Source organism: Quercus lobata, chromosome 7 (assembly GCF_001633185.2).
Source record: "Quercus lobata isolate SW786 chromosome 7, ValleyOak3.0 Primary Assembly, whole genome shotgun sequence".
NCBI classification, from domain to species: domain Eukaryota; kingdom Viridiplantae; phylum Streptophyta; class Magnoliopsida; order Fagales; family Fagaceae; genus Quercus; species Quercus lobata.
This window is the reverse complement of record NC_044910.1, coordinates 47,315,140-47,329,821: the sequence shown is the minus strand read 5'-3', so window position 1 is coordinate 47,329,821 and position 14,682 is coordinate 47,315,140. Positions and strand designations below refer to the sequence as shown.

General features: G+C 33.8%; 2 protein-coding genes across 2 annotated transcripts; one reads left to right on the top strand and one right to left on the bottom strand.

Moving 5' to 3' along the window:
* Window position 1: 1 nt before the first annotated feature.
* LOC115953222 lies at window positions 2-2,501 on the bottom strand. The gene is made up of 3 exons (XM_031070756.1): window positions 1,855-2,501; window positions 1,095-1,424; window positions 2-554 (listed from the first exon to the last, which is right to left on the bottom strand). The coding sequence occupies exons 2-3, from the start codon at window positions 1,407-1,409 to the stop codon at window positions 171-173; spliced, it is 699 nt and encodes a 232-aa protein (XP_030926616.1). The 5' UTR covers window positions 1,410-1,424; window positions 1,855-2,501; the 3' UTR covers window positions 2-170.
* Window positions 2,502-8,541: 6,040 nt separating this feature from the next.
* Window positions 8,542-9,840, top strand: LOC115953223 (histone H2A). Its single transcript, XM_031070757.1, has 2 exons — window positions 8,542-8,857; window positions 9,400-9,840. Exons 1-2 carry the CDS (start codon window positions 8,648-8,650, stop codon window positions 9,640-9,642), a joined length of 453 nt encoding a protein of 150 aa, XP_030926617.1. The 5' UTR covers window positions 8,542-8,647; the 3' UTR covers window positions 9,643-9,840.
* The last annotated feature ends 4,842 nt before the right edge of the window (window positions 9,841-14,682 follow it).

Genomic DNA, 14,682 nt, shown 5'->3' with positions numbered 1-14,682 from the left:
CAAAGCATCAAACACCTTATATTAACTTAGTTAAAAAGTTATCACCACACAGTAGTGCATGTATCATCCAAAGTCTTAGACCATCAAAAACTATGAAAACAGTTGAGGCAAATACTTATTTATCCACACACATGGGAACAAAAGATAGGACATCGTACAGAAATGTCGACTCATAATGCTTCAGCAACAGGGTAGTGCATCTCAGTGTGTGATTTTCTAAGGAAGCTATTCCCACAGTGGGAGTTGGAGCTGCCAACTTCAAAAACCTCAAATTCATTAGAACCCTTAGCAGCCTTGCGAGATTGTTTCTTGTCCTTGCCACTTATCCCATGTGAAGAGTTCTTCTGCCCTTTCTTTCCATTCTTCTTTTCATTTTTCTTGTCATTTTTCTTGTTGTTTTTATACTTCTGTGAGCTCTTGTTTTTAACCGAGTGTGACATCAAAGTAGGCCTTGGATCATACACATCAGGAGCCCATTTCACAGGCAGTTTCTTCGGCGGAATCCCCTGAGTCCTACGGCTACCTTTCATGGCAGACACAAGCTTCAAAGGAGTCTGGAAGGTATAAAGTTAATAATAAAAAAAGCATTACAATGATTCCCCAGCATATTTTAAATAATAATAATGTGCAGCCATTTTGAAAAGTCTAAATGACATCTTACAGAAGAAATACAAAAATTAAGCAACCAAACCTAAGTTTTCTAATCAATCACATCTAGGTTTTCCTAAACGATAAAATAAAAATCAGTTCAACTTAAACCAACTAAGCAAGGTTCCAACTTCCAAGAGCTCTCCATCATCTGACGCATCCCCAAATTAATGCTTGAATACTAGAACCAGCTTTCCCAGGTGTTTATCAGTTATTTCCCCATCATTATTTTGTCACGTCTAAAATTCACATTTAGGGTCTATTGCTAAAAACATTTCCAGCCAAGATACAATGACAGCAAAGAATATTTAGTTAGAAGAAAACTGAAATGCACTTATGAGCTCACAACAGAAAAGACAGTGCAGGAGGAGGTAAATACAAGTGTGTGTGTGTGTGTAAATATATACAAGTTCAGTAACAAGTTTAGCAAAAAGATGAGAACTTACTGGCAACGATATCGATCGTGAGTAGGCATGATCGTTAGATTCCTCAGAATGGAGGCCCTGTGATATTATTTCAGGTTCCTCATCTTCTTCACCTTCTTCATCTGAAGAAGAATTAGGAAGCAACCTTAACTTTGGATATGGAAAGGTTTCAGACTTGATTAAATGCTTCTTTGGGCAAGTTTCCTTCCATTCATGTATGTCTTCCTCCCCCTCATGCCCATCAGGTGCAGGTTCCGACACTTGAACATGTTGGATATTTAGCGACTCGTGAAGAGCATCCCCAAGGGCATTTACATCAGAAGATTGACTGTCCATTTCCAAAATCAGCTTCTACAAAAATTCGAGCCCAACACATGAAGATTAGAAACATCAAGTATACTGGTAATCATTAGATTCTACAAGAACAAGAGCATCACATTCATATTCAAAAGACAACTATAGTGGCAATCAATGTGGTAAACATAAACAGCAACAGTAAAATCTTTAAGATATCCCTCATTCCCATCAAAGCAAAAACCAAACAAACCTTGAATTCCAGAAGAATTTAAAGTGACAACACGCACATCCAACTAAACTAAACCTTAATATTTTTGAATGCACAACAATCCCAAAGTCATAAAACTAAAATAATGTTATTATTAAACATGCTAGTGAATGTAAAAAGCTTGAGGATTATCATATCAATACTCAATAAAGTCAGAAATTTCATATACATTGAAATCTACATGAAATTAAAAATAAAAGAAAAAAGAAAAAGTACCTTAAACAAATTTCTGGGCTATGACAAACCAGGAACGCGTATTTAGTATTTTACCAAACAGAATCTACTATCTTTCTCAGCTTTTGTCCACCCAAAACCTTAATCCCTCTCGATCTTGAATTTCTCAAAAACCCCACTTCAAATCTCGTACAGATCGCTCACGAAACGAGAATGACCGGGAAAATATCTCACCGAAAGAACAAAAAAACACAACAACAACAACAGCAGAGAAAAAGAAAGAAAAATAAAGCAAGTGTTAACTAAGATTACCACGACGATCACCTTTCTCAAGACGTTTCAGACGATGAAAAGATGAACCACCATGAAAGCAAGTCAAAGAAGGAACCAAAGGAAGAATAAAGAGTTCAACGGGTACCGAAGGCATTTTCACAATGCTCTTCGAAACCCAGTTAAGAAAAACCCCGAAACTCCTCTAATACGCCACAATTGCAGCGATTTTTTTGATCAGCGAAAGCAGATTTTTGGAGTTAGATAAGAGGTAAAACAAATTGTGGGGATGTGGGTCTTAGAAATCAGCGAGTTTGGAGGCAAAGCATGAAGTGGGTCGGAGGTAGAGAGAGAGACATTTGCGTGATCGGAGAAGAAGATAAGATAGATCGGAGAAGGAGGCAGATATTGGCTATGGAAATGAGAAAGAGCAGGGGAGGGTTTACTATATACATATATAGAGAGAGAGAGAGAGAGAGAGAGAGAGTCTTTTGGTCAATGGCCAATGGGTGTATCGCCTAGACGTGTGGCGTTGTCTCAGACCAAATCAGGGACGTACACGTTTTTACTATGACTTGTTGTTCTACTTCTACGGACACAACAACATACCTTCGTTTCTTAAAAAAAAAAAAACAACAACAACAACAACAACATGCTGTCACAATATTTTTGCTACAGATAAAAGATAGGAGTAACAAATTTGTGACATTTTATCGTGTTTTTCGATTTTCTCTTACCCTATCCAAGTAGAGTTTGTGAGTGTGTTCGTTAAGTTTAGTGTGTGTTTGTATTCAACTTAATTCACATCCACGTTTTCCCTGCTGCGTTTTGTTCTTTTTTTTTTTTTTTTTTTTTTTTTTTTCACGCGTTTTAGGGGTATTGTGGTTACTGTTCAATGAACAGTAATCGCAAATATTGACTTTCTGCAGTGAACAGTACATATATGCACTGTTCACGGACCCACAAATTTTATTTTTTATCAATTTTTTCATTAAAAATGGGTCCCACAGCACTATTCACACATTAGTCATTAGATTGCGGACACATGTCCATGGCCGGATTCGGACATGTGTCTAAGAGTAGACACGTGTCCGCAAGCCGGACCCTTTCTTTTTCTATTATAGATAAAAAGTAAAAGCTAAATCAATTAAGTAAATAACTTAAATGGTATCCACAAATGGGAAGAAAAATAAATAGAAGTATAATAAAATAAATAGAAGTATAATAAAATAAATAGGTGATCATGATTCACGTGAGATCTGCAAATAATATGAAAAAATAAGCAATAGACTCACTTATTATAGTTATCAAAATTGTACTAGAGGTTAACCCGACTGAAGGATTGGTTCACTGGTTCAACCAGTGGTTCATTGGTTGAACTTTAGGTTTATTAATTGATTAAATAATATATTTTATAATTATAGAAAGTAACTAAAATAAAATAAAAATACTTCATTTACATAAATTAATAAATTATATCAAAAAAATATATATCATATGAAATAAATTTAGAGGAAAAAAAAAAACACATCATTCATATGTAAATCATCCAATAACTAAGTTATATAGTCCAAAAGTCTTAAAAAAAACTTATCTCATAGAAGTTCAAAATAAATCTTTAGCTTATTCACTAAACCCTAGAGCTAGCATAACAAAATTATTTAAATCTCCAAATACAAGTGATGATTAAAATAAGGTGTTATCGTTGTGATATTGATCGCTTGTGTTTCATGTAGACGAATGAATGGAATCCACAAAGTTATATCTATCTTTAGAGTGTAGAAGTTCTTCCATTTCTCTCTCTCTCTCTCTCTCTCTCTCTCTCTCTCTCTCTCTCTCTCTCTCTCCCTATATATATATATTTATTTATTTATTTATTTAAGTTCATCACTTTATCACATACTTCTATAGTTTTATCATTATCTCTTTATCTCTTCACCCTCAACTCTCGTTTCATGGACTGCACAACTTTTATTTTATCTTTTTAGTTTTTAATCTTTATCTGTTTACCTTTTCAATTTTCAGTAGTTTAGTAATTCTATTCAAACTTCAGAGTTCAATACCTTTAGTTCAATCTTCTTTCACAATTTCACACTATATTCTTTCTTTTATCTATGGGTTGCAATCTGTTGGTTTACATGGTTTGAGATTAGGACATTTCACATTTAGTGTTTTACAACAAATCATTTTGGATAATGCTTTGGTTCATGGATTAAACTGTTTAATCAGTGGTTTGGTACAAATTTAATAACACTATGAGGCATCTCAAATCGGCATTAAATTTTCATATTTCACAATGGGTGAGATGGCAAGTTATTATTAGCATATAATAAAAGTGATATTTTAATCACAATCTATCACATTAATAAATAACGAGTTCTGAAAATTTCGTGGAATTTATGTATTTATAACATTATTGTGGTGTGCTTAGTTGAAATGATGAAAAATTGTCTTGTGCACTTGGTCATTTTAGAACATGCATTGTGCATGTGTTGCCTTTAGTGTCCAAGAACACTAGAGTTCCAAAGGCATGCCAACTCCCTTATTTAGCTTGGCAAAAGATAGAATTGTTTTTCTTATTTTAAGCTTGCTACTAAATATAGGAAAATGAGATAATTTTTTGGAAAGTATTTTTTGAAAAATGATTTATTTTTCATTAAATGTTAATGCCGGAACAATCGGATCATAAATTGTAAATCGAATCCTTTAAATTTGGAATAATCTTGATTCTATCCTAATTAATTTAAAATTTAGGGTTTAAGATCTTAAGATTATACGAGGATTTAATTTCAATCATACCATTTATGCGCATTGTTGAGTTGAACATTAAATATCTTTAGAAACTTTTTTATAAAAATAAATAAATAATTTTTTTTATAGAAGAAATAAGATAATTTAAGCTCAAAAAGATGTGGTTTTAATATATTTAGTAGATAATAAAAAGAACTGTTCATTTCTATTATCTATTTTCAAACTTCAATTTTTGTTTTATTATTATTTTTTCTACGTCCATTCTCTATTTCTCTCCAATCGCCACAACTAGCCTTCGCCAGCCCTCTCAATCCAAGCCAACATGGTCGAACAATCTAGTCACTATTTTACACAACCTATAATGTCATTCTTTTAACATCTAATTCTTTAAATTTGCCTCTTCACTTGAGAAATCGTGGATTTTAGGTTTATTATCACGCAAACAACTTTGGCCAAATCCATTAGCCACCATCTAGAATTGATCAATTTCACCAAGACCTATCCTTGAACAAAACCCATAAACCAATATATTTCCAAAGTCGACCCGAGCACCATGCCAAATCGATCGAACCACTATGTTGAAAGTCCAACCACCAAACCTAACTTAAAAAAATCATTACCACCCAATACCCATGCACTATTCTCTTGAAGTTACGGATTACCCTTGCTAAGTTGCTATACGGATAATAACACTGCCCCATTCGTCTCATTCTCACTTATAACTCCTATTTTCAAGTTTATCCGATTTTGCTTTAGTTATTATTATTATTATTTTTTATTTTTTTAAATTTTTATAAATATTTTTAGGGGGAAAATTTTTAAGTTTATCTCCTACTTTGAGCCATTGTATGATATTTTAACCCTATAATTAATTAGGTTTTTTAATTAGTAATCAATTATTCATTTTAGGAAGCTTGTGGGGGAGGGGTGTGAGGTGTGGGGGGGTAAGGGTTGGGGTTTAAGTTTACAGGGGGGAGTTTCGCACACATATACACCTAGATTAGGTTAGAGTAAAATTTTTATCTTGTATAAAATAAAAAAAAAAATTATTCATTTTAGGAAACAAATAATTAACTAAAACATCTAATTTTCTGTTAAGTTTATTTCATGCATTAAAGCACATTCTTTCTTTGGGTTTTAACCATTAAGAATCTGACACATTATTAATAATAATGAATGCCTTTTTGAGCATTAAAAGTTTTGATGATGCCTTCGTGCACCCTTGGCATTATTGTCATTATAAATACAAGATCTTCAAGAGAGAGTTTACACACATATACACTTAAGATTAAACTAAAGTAGGATTTTTATCTCACATAAAAAAAAGTTTTGATAATGTTCTAAAATGAATTCTCAATCTCGAATATGATATTTTTACCATTGAGTTTATGAAATGATCATTTACCATTAAATTAAAATTTTAGTATTGATTGTAAATATGGTGTTTGTGACCCTAAATGTAAAAGGTGTAATTTGCAAATTAATTTAGAAAATAAATAAAAACTTCTATTTGTTTGTTTGAGAGGAAGAATGAGAGTATGGAAAAGATAGTCTGTGTGAGTTTACATTCTTGTCATAATTCCTAAGGATTTTTCTCACGGTTTTTATTTCTATTTTAAAGAAAAAAAAATTGTGGGCTCAATGGGGATATACCCACCCTTCCTTCTTTTTTTGGTTGATTTTATTCCTCACCAAATAGTAAAAAATAATAATCACTTCATTTTCTCTTCTTAGTTTTCTATCCTCCAATTTTTCAGCCAAACTAAACATATTTTTAGATTACCACTGCGAACTCTTAGCATGATAATTACTTTACAAGTACAAAATTTAGTGTTCAAATCTCCAAGAGAAAGCTTTACACACTTATATAGCATACACTTAAATTGGACTGGATAAGCATTTATATTTTTGTATAAGAAAAAAACAAAAAAAAAAAAAAAACTTTAGATTCTACTCCAATCCAAGATATTTATTTGAACTGGACCTGGATAATTGAACATCGTTTGCTTGCTGTTCGAGCTTCAGTCAGGCCCGACCCAAAATCATGCAATGAAACTTACTTAGAACGGTTGATCGATTGGATATATTTCAAAGCGGAGAGCAGCTGAAACTCGCAGTCTCACTCTTGAGCCCATTGGTTCAAAAGCAAAAGTAAAACTTATCCGAAACGATCGTGTTTCTTTGCCTACGTTGCAATCCGTGTGCCACTTTCGTTGTCTATCTCCAGATTCTCTACGAAATCTCTAAAGTCAAATTCATGGTTAAACTCCATGATCTAGTAATGGGACTTTTTATTTATTTATTTTTAAATAAGTTGGTTAAATGTAAAAGAGAAATGCTAATAATACAACATTTTTCGCAATTGTTAATATGATTTGTTGTGATTTAAGTAATACAATTTTCATTTGAACTCATCACTGACATCACTTTTATTATGCACCAATCACAATGCATTACATTAGTAACTATAAAAAAATTATGAAAAAAATGTTGTATCTGTAAACTTATTCATTGGGCTAAATAAACCTATTCGTTTGCAACATACAATTTAATTTTTTTTTTTCCATTTTAAAGAAGTGTTTAGTATAACAAAATCAAACAACAATAATATATTGTTTTTTAGTTACATACACATTCCTTGAAGAATAGATTTTTAAATTTGAAAATGAATATAGGCTAAAATTGATTTTAATATGATTCCAAACAAAATTGATATAAAATAAAAGAATAAAATTTTGAAGTTCAGGCTAATGCTATGCAATACCTAAAATTTTTAAAAAGATCCAATTTACTCCCTAAACATAAATGTTACTTAACACAATTTTAAAATGTTGTTTCTTGCGTTTCATTCTCTATATCTGGTTATTATGTATCTACCATTGGCTGCTCGAATACCCCCTCATGTATATAATATATAGTTGCTATTATATAGTCAAAACAAGCAATAGGAAGAGAGCAAAGAACTTAAAGGAGCAGGATACTTTCAAACAATGTTAAGTATTATTTGTACTTAGGGGGTAAATTATATATTTTTGAAAAGTTTTAATGGTAACTTGCATTAATTCATACCATAGGAGTAGTTTTTGTATTTTAACACAAAAATAAAACCTTATAATTCCACTCCTTACTCATAAAACACACTAAAAAGTATAAATTTTATGGATCGATGGATTGTACCTATAACTTTTGGAGTACAGCATGTTTTAACTGGTTTAGTTTTTCTTTTATCTCTATGAAAAATAACTAATTTTGTGGTCTGTCACACAATTTTTAATTTTTTTCTTCTAAATGCAATTATATAATAAATCTAATTGTTTCTCCAACAAATATATATATATATATCCTACTCAAAAACAAAAATATATATAATTACACAATTTTTTTTACAATTACTAGGATATAACCTGCTGTGATTATTGATCGACACATATGAAAGTAACTTTCGTGAATCACAATAGACCATGTCAACCCCAAAACACAAGCAAAGATACTCCTATATTATATTTATAGGGTCCAAATGGTAAAATTGGTCTTTGATTTATCTAAACCCACGTCCTTACCTCATTGGTCCATCCCACTTCACGCGGATCGCCACTTCATCACTTCACAGCCGTCGATTAGACCCAGATTCAACAGTCCAGATTCCCCCAGCCACAGACCATGGTTCTCGCCGAGTCCGTATTAAATCTCACCCACCCAACCATACCGCTCGCTCACACAATTTCCATTTCCATTTCCCACTTCCAGTCCAACCACTCTCTTTCTCTCACTCCCTGTTTGTTTCTCGAGAAAATATTTTTTGTGTGATTTTTTCATGGATACCGGTGGAAAAGTGAAGAGAGGAGCTGGAGGAAGAAAAGGCGGCGGCCCAAAGAAGAAACCCGTCTCCCGGTCCGTCAAAGCCGGTCTACAGTTCCCAGTCGGTCGGATCGGCCGGTACTTGAAGAAAGGCCGATACGCTCAACGTGTCGGTACCGGTGCTCCCGTTTACCTCGCCGCCGTGCTCGAGTACTTAGCTGCTGAGGTAACCATTTTTTTTTTTGTTGCTTTTGTCTATTTAGGGTTTCTAGTTGATTTAGTTGCTTCTGCTTGATTTAGTTATAAAGAATATGAAAAAAAAGTAGAATTTGTTATGGAGAAGTAATTTAGGTTTTCAAACTTCGGAACTTAATAATTTGAAGCTAATTTAATGTTCATTTGTGGGTTTTAATTAGAGCCAAGCATTTAAATTAGTTTGTTTGTTTGGTTGTCTGAATTATGGTTCTGTTAGATCTTGCATTACTGTAGTCTCAAGTAATGAATTTGTCGTGGTTTTCAGTTAGTTTAATTAGTAAAGTTTTTTGTCGTCGAATAAGAGATTTGGGATCGATTCCTGTCCTTATCATAAAATCAATTGGTGATTTGGTTTGACGATATAAAGCAATGATGATGTCATAGGTTAATTAATTTGTTACATTTGCTATATGTTTGCTTAAACTTATGATTTGTGTGTATTGGTCTTAACTTAATTTGTGTAAATTAGTTTTACTTGTTCACTTTTAAGAATATTTTGTTTTTTTGGTTTAGGTTTTGGAATTGGCTGGAAATGCTGCAAGAGACAACAAGAAAAACAGGATTATCCCGAGGCATGTGTTGCTAGCCGTGAGGAATGACGAAGAGCTTGGAAAGCTTCTTGCAGGTGTGACCATTGCACATGGAGGTGTACTTCCCAACATCAACCCTGTCCTTCTTCCAAAGAAGACCGAGAAGGCAGCCACAAAGGAGCCCAAGTCTCCAGCCAGGGCCACTAAATCGCCCAAGAAAGCTTAATAATGTGTTAAAACAAATTCAGTCTTTTGTGTCACTGTATGTAATTTCCTTATCTGTATGTGCCTTGTAGTGAAGCTTTTTAATGTTCTTAGGAGTTAGGACCATTTGTACTCTTTGTTTCCATGTCATTGTAGTGTTAAAACATCCTTTGTTTTAAGTCATTGAAATGAAATTGCAGCCCAGTTTGGAATTCTCATTTGTTACTCTGGTTGAAGTTGTTGTATGTAATTAGGCTTAATTTGGATTGTTTGTGGTTGTGACCATTTGGTTTGTTGTGTTAAGTGTATAGAAGAAAAATCCTAGCTTACACATGTGAGTTAACTGTGGAAGATTTCAATTCATATCGAAGGCGTCTTTTGTTCATTGCCTGAAAATAAAAGTTTTGACCCAAAGGCAAGCTAGAAACACAAATCAATTGCCAAGAGCCTTGTAGTGCAATGCCACAATATGTTCTCCTTTATTAGGAGAACTAGCATTTAAATACCCACCTCCCCTAGTTGTAAGTTGTAACTGTTGAATTTCAAGAAAAAAAAAACAACTGAGGCTTAACCAAGGTTCTTATAGGAGCCATTGAACTTGGAAGCACTAGAAGTTCGAATATATTGTAATTCATGTTTCCTTAAAATAGCACAAAGATGATAATAGGTGTAGTCAAATTAGAGTTGATCTTTCTGTAAAGGTCATAAGGCATAAATAAGATGTGCATTGAAAATTCTTGTCTCCCATGGATTTGGAGTCTTCGGCTTGATAGAACCAACTTAGTCTTTTGAGATTCTTTTTTATCTATTTTGTCTCCACTTTTTGTACATAGAGCGGTTGAACTTTATGCTCTTTTAGGGATGCCAAATCTAATCCCTTAGTGATGTCTATGGAAGTTTGATGATTCATTTGGATCTTGATTGAGTTAAGTTGAATGTGAATTTTTGGCGTTGGGTAGTCTTGATCTGGCAACTTGAGGGGACCTACAACGGGATCATTGTGGTTTTTGGATCTATGGGTTTTCTAGGGGGCATAACTTCTAGTGTTGTGATTGAATTGTTGTCATGAAAGGGTTGGTTTATATCTCGTGCTTTCTTTGAGGTTCGCTAGTTTGGTTGTAGAATTAGATGCTCTAGTGATGGTCCTTCCTAGAGGGTTAGGCGAAAACTTATCTTGGTTTATTTGCCTCATTGTTGATTATAGGTCTCTTCCACCAGTTTTCTTGTAAAATGATATTGTATATGTTTATGGAGGCTAACTAAATTGTTGATGCTTTGGTTTGATTGGCTCATAGTCAAGCTGAAGATATTTTTTCTAATCCCCTCTCTAGGGTTGATATCTGTTATTTTGTTGATGTCTCCAGAATTGTACTTGTTCACATTGGCGAGTAGTTTTTGTTAGTATTAGCCTTCTCTACCAACAAAAAATAAAGATGTGTTGTTTAGTGTAATATACTAATTTGAAATAAGCCAATCAGTTTGATGCTTGCGTGCATCTCGTTCTTGTTATGTTATCATCACCATTGTCCCTTATCATCATCAGCTAGTGAAAAAAGAAACTCATCATTTACATGGTGAAAACATAATAGAATTCTCCTCCAATATAGTACGTGACAATTCAAATAATTATTCACGTCCTAAAAAGCAATATAACTTTTTAAAGAAATTTTAAATAAAATACACATGAATGATTGTCTGATCATCACATATTAAGTTGAAGGACATCCCTTCAAATTGGTTTAGAGGAAACATTGTCTTGAAAATTGTGCTCTTTCATCTAAATAAGAAATTAGTGCGGAGATTTTTAGGTACAACAAATTTTGTCTTTGCTTTCAGGTGTGATCTTGGTTGACTTGGTTAACTCATTTGAATGATATTGCTAATAAGCCTAATATGATCCTCTACGGATGGATAAAATGACATGGAATTGAATACTATTGGAGTATACTATGATTTGTGCATTGCTTCCTCAGTGGATAGAAGAGCTATTATTGTCAAGCTTAAGTAGAGTTGGCATGGTTGATTGTCCCCTTCAAAGCTTCACCAATTTTTATTCATCATTCTATTCTGCATTGAATTTTCCTTATTGTTAACCCATTCTAGAATATAAAGAGTTGTTTTACTGTTCAGAGAGAGAGACTGTGATGGCAATTGACTATAGTAATTGATGAATTTTGTAGTGTATATAATTTGTTTCGAATTATTGTTTCCTATTCTAACTTGTATTTCTAGCTGTCCTATGATTTGTTTGTTGTGCATCCTAGTTCTGTAAAATTCTTCCAGCATCATTGTTAGGATTACTCTTAAAAGTTTAAAGTATGCTGTGAAGTTAGGCTTGTATGGTGAGTTGGTTTGGCATGAGAAAGAGGTCTGTCATTAATTTGCCACTGCATGATGCCACCTTGTTCATTTGCAATTTTGGGTGTCATCATGTGATTTGCCATTGAATCTAGTTTAGGTTGATTGTTGATGAGGTGGTTATGAAAAACTTAGAAAGTTGACCATGTTATGTATGTTTCACAATGATGCTATAACCCACCAGCTTTTAGTTGTGGTATTGTGAAGGAAGGCTGAGCTTGTTTGCATTTCATATGGTTTTTAATCCGTCTGTGTGCTGATGATGAATGCTAGAATGAAGCATGATTCCTCTTGCTGATGAGAATGGAGCAAGATCTGTAGAATTGAAGCAGACGAAACTTCTTTTTGGCGATTTCTCATATCTCATTAATAATTTCATTTAATCAGCAGACCTGCCGTTCGGTTTGTTTTGACCAATTTCCCTTACTTTTTTGATGGGTTAGACAGAGGACCCAAATTTGAAGGGGATTAATGTCTCCTCCACCGAATTGAACTAAAACTTATAATGCCTTGTTGGCTTTCCATGCTAGGGAAGGAGAAGCTGGGTGCTTGACCTTACTTTGCAATGCATATCTGAGACTGACCGTACATTTACCATAATATTCCATACTTAGAAAAGATATCAATATGATAATACCAAATATAGTTGGTCAAGGTAATTAGGTAATTTTTCGACTTATAAATCTTATACCACTAGGAAGACTAGGATGACTTATTTGAATTAACATATGGTAAACACTTCAAGTCCAGAAGAAGTTACTAGTTAGTGTTTTTTGGTGATATATGCATCTGCTTTTTCCACTAAGCTCTCTTCAGCATTGAGAAAGGTTTATTTTATTTTTTCCAAGTCTAGATACACAGCAAATTTAGTTTGAGAGTTGTATGCAAATCTTAGAGGTATTGAGAGTCTTTTATGCTATTCTAGAGGTGTTCGTTTTGAACTCACACCGGGCGACATCTCTTGTATAATTGGTATTAATTTTCTTCCAAGAGTCAAGATAGAAGCCTACTTTTCCACAATATTGATTAAGTTGCATCATTCCTTGGTGGACGGTGTCAGCCTGGATGTAGTTCTATAATGACTAGAGGTTTCTCGGTTGAGAATAAGGCTTTGCTCACCATCATGGGCACCAATCTATATCCTATTGATCATTTGACAACTCTCAACTCCGGTTGTCCAATGTTGACCTTGATGCGGAGATTGAAAGGATGGTAGAATAGGGTGCCCCTCCTCCATTCGATATGCCTGATATCCAAGCAAGGTTTAAAGAGCTATTGATTCAGATCGCATCGGGTTTCTACCATGTGGATTTGCATCGGGTTTCTCCCATGTGGATTCTCACTTTGTTGACATGTACACTCGACGTTCTTGACTCAAGGGTTGGCTGGATTGAGCAATTTCTACATTTTCCGTCTCCACCTCCTCCTTCACCTCCTGCGGAAGATTAGAGGACTACCTTTGCCTATTCTGCCAAAAAGGGGGAGAGCGTTACATGTTGACTTCTTTTACTTAGAGGGATTGCTCACAGAAGGGGGAGTACATAGTCAGGAGGAGAGAAGATTGACTAGCTACACCAAATCCAACTCATTTCTTTTTGTTGTAACTTATTTTATACGCGTACTGTTTTTATCTAGTCTTTATAACTCTAGTTGCTGGTATGTACTTATGGCTGTGTTTAGGCCTATTTTTCTTGTGTGGTGTTTTGGATTTAAAACTTTATATTATGCTTAACGATTTCCATTACATTGTTCTTTAATGTCCGACATGCAATTATCTTGTGCTTTTGTGCTTAATTGCTTGCATGTTTGGACTTTGGATCATCACTACTTGGTGTTTTGATCATTGTAGCCATTTTTTTAAAATGGTTGTTGTTTGATTGATCAAGTTTCATTCATGCATATCATTCATATATACTTGATAGCATTGTATTTGTTTATTCTTTTTTACTTTATTCTACTTGCCTTAAGTTCATTGGCTTTCAAGTTCAAGTTTTGCTAGTCATTAGAGTTAGGTGCGAGTCCTTTGTTGTTCCTAGGTTTCTAATTCACATTTAAGTTTAAAGTCTGTATAGGTGTATTTTGTTATAGAATAGCCAAAGAGAAAGATTGTAAATTTCATGTTTTTAATTGGCTTTATTCAATGACAAATTTATGTGTATTTTTTGTCCCATTTTAATGTATCTTTTTGGGCTTAATTGTATTTGGGGTAAAAAGTACTTGAGCCTTGTGATATTTGTGAAAGTTGTATTCTGGGCCAACTCGCGACCTCAGGTGACTTGCTTAGCTCGCGAGTGACATGTGCCAGAAGAATTAGATCAAAGTGTTGACTAGGCATCTTGCAACCAGCTAGGTTGCAACAATGTCACAAATTGCATAATCAAATTGTTTTACTTTATGATATTATTCTATCCACTGTAAAAATGCCAACACATGCATTATGTGTATGTTGAATGTGGCAAGAGAGAATGATTAGAGTATAACTTAATCTCTACACATCATTCTTATTATCCATCTAGCCACCTTTGTAAGAAAAGAGAAAGCTTTTAGTTTTGAGCCAAGAATCTCTCATCCTCTCTTCATCCCTCTCATCCTTTGAGAGAGATTTTTATTCACTTTATCTCATACACACACAAATCATGGTGAGATATGAGTGAACTTGTGGAAATATAGGAAACCATCTCAAATTCAATCTTATTAGTGGTTG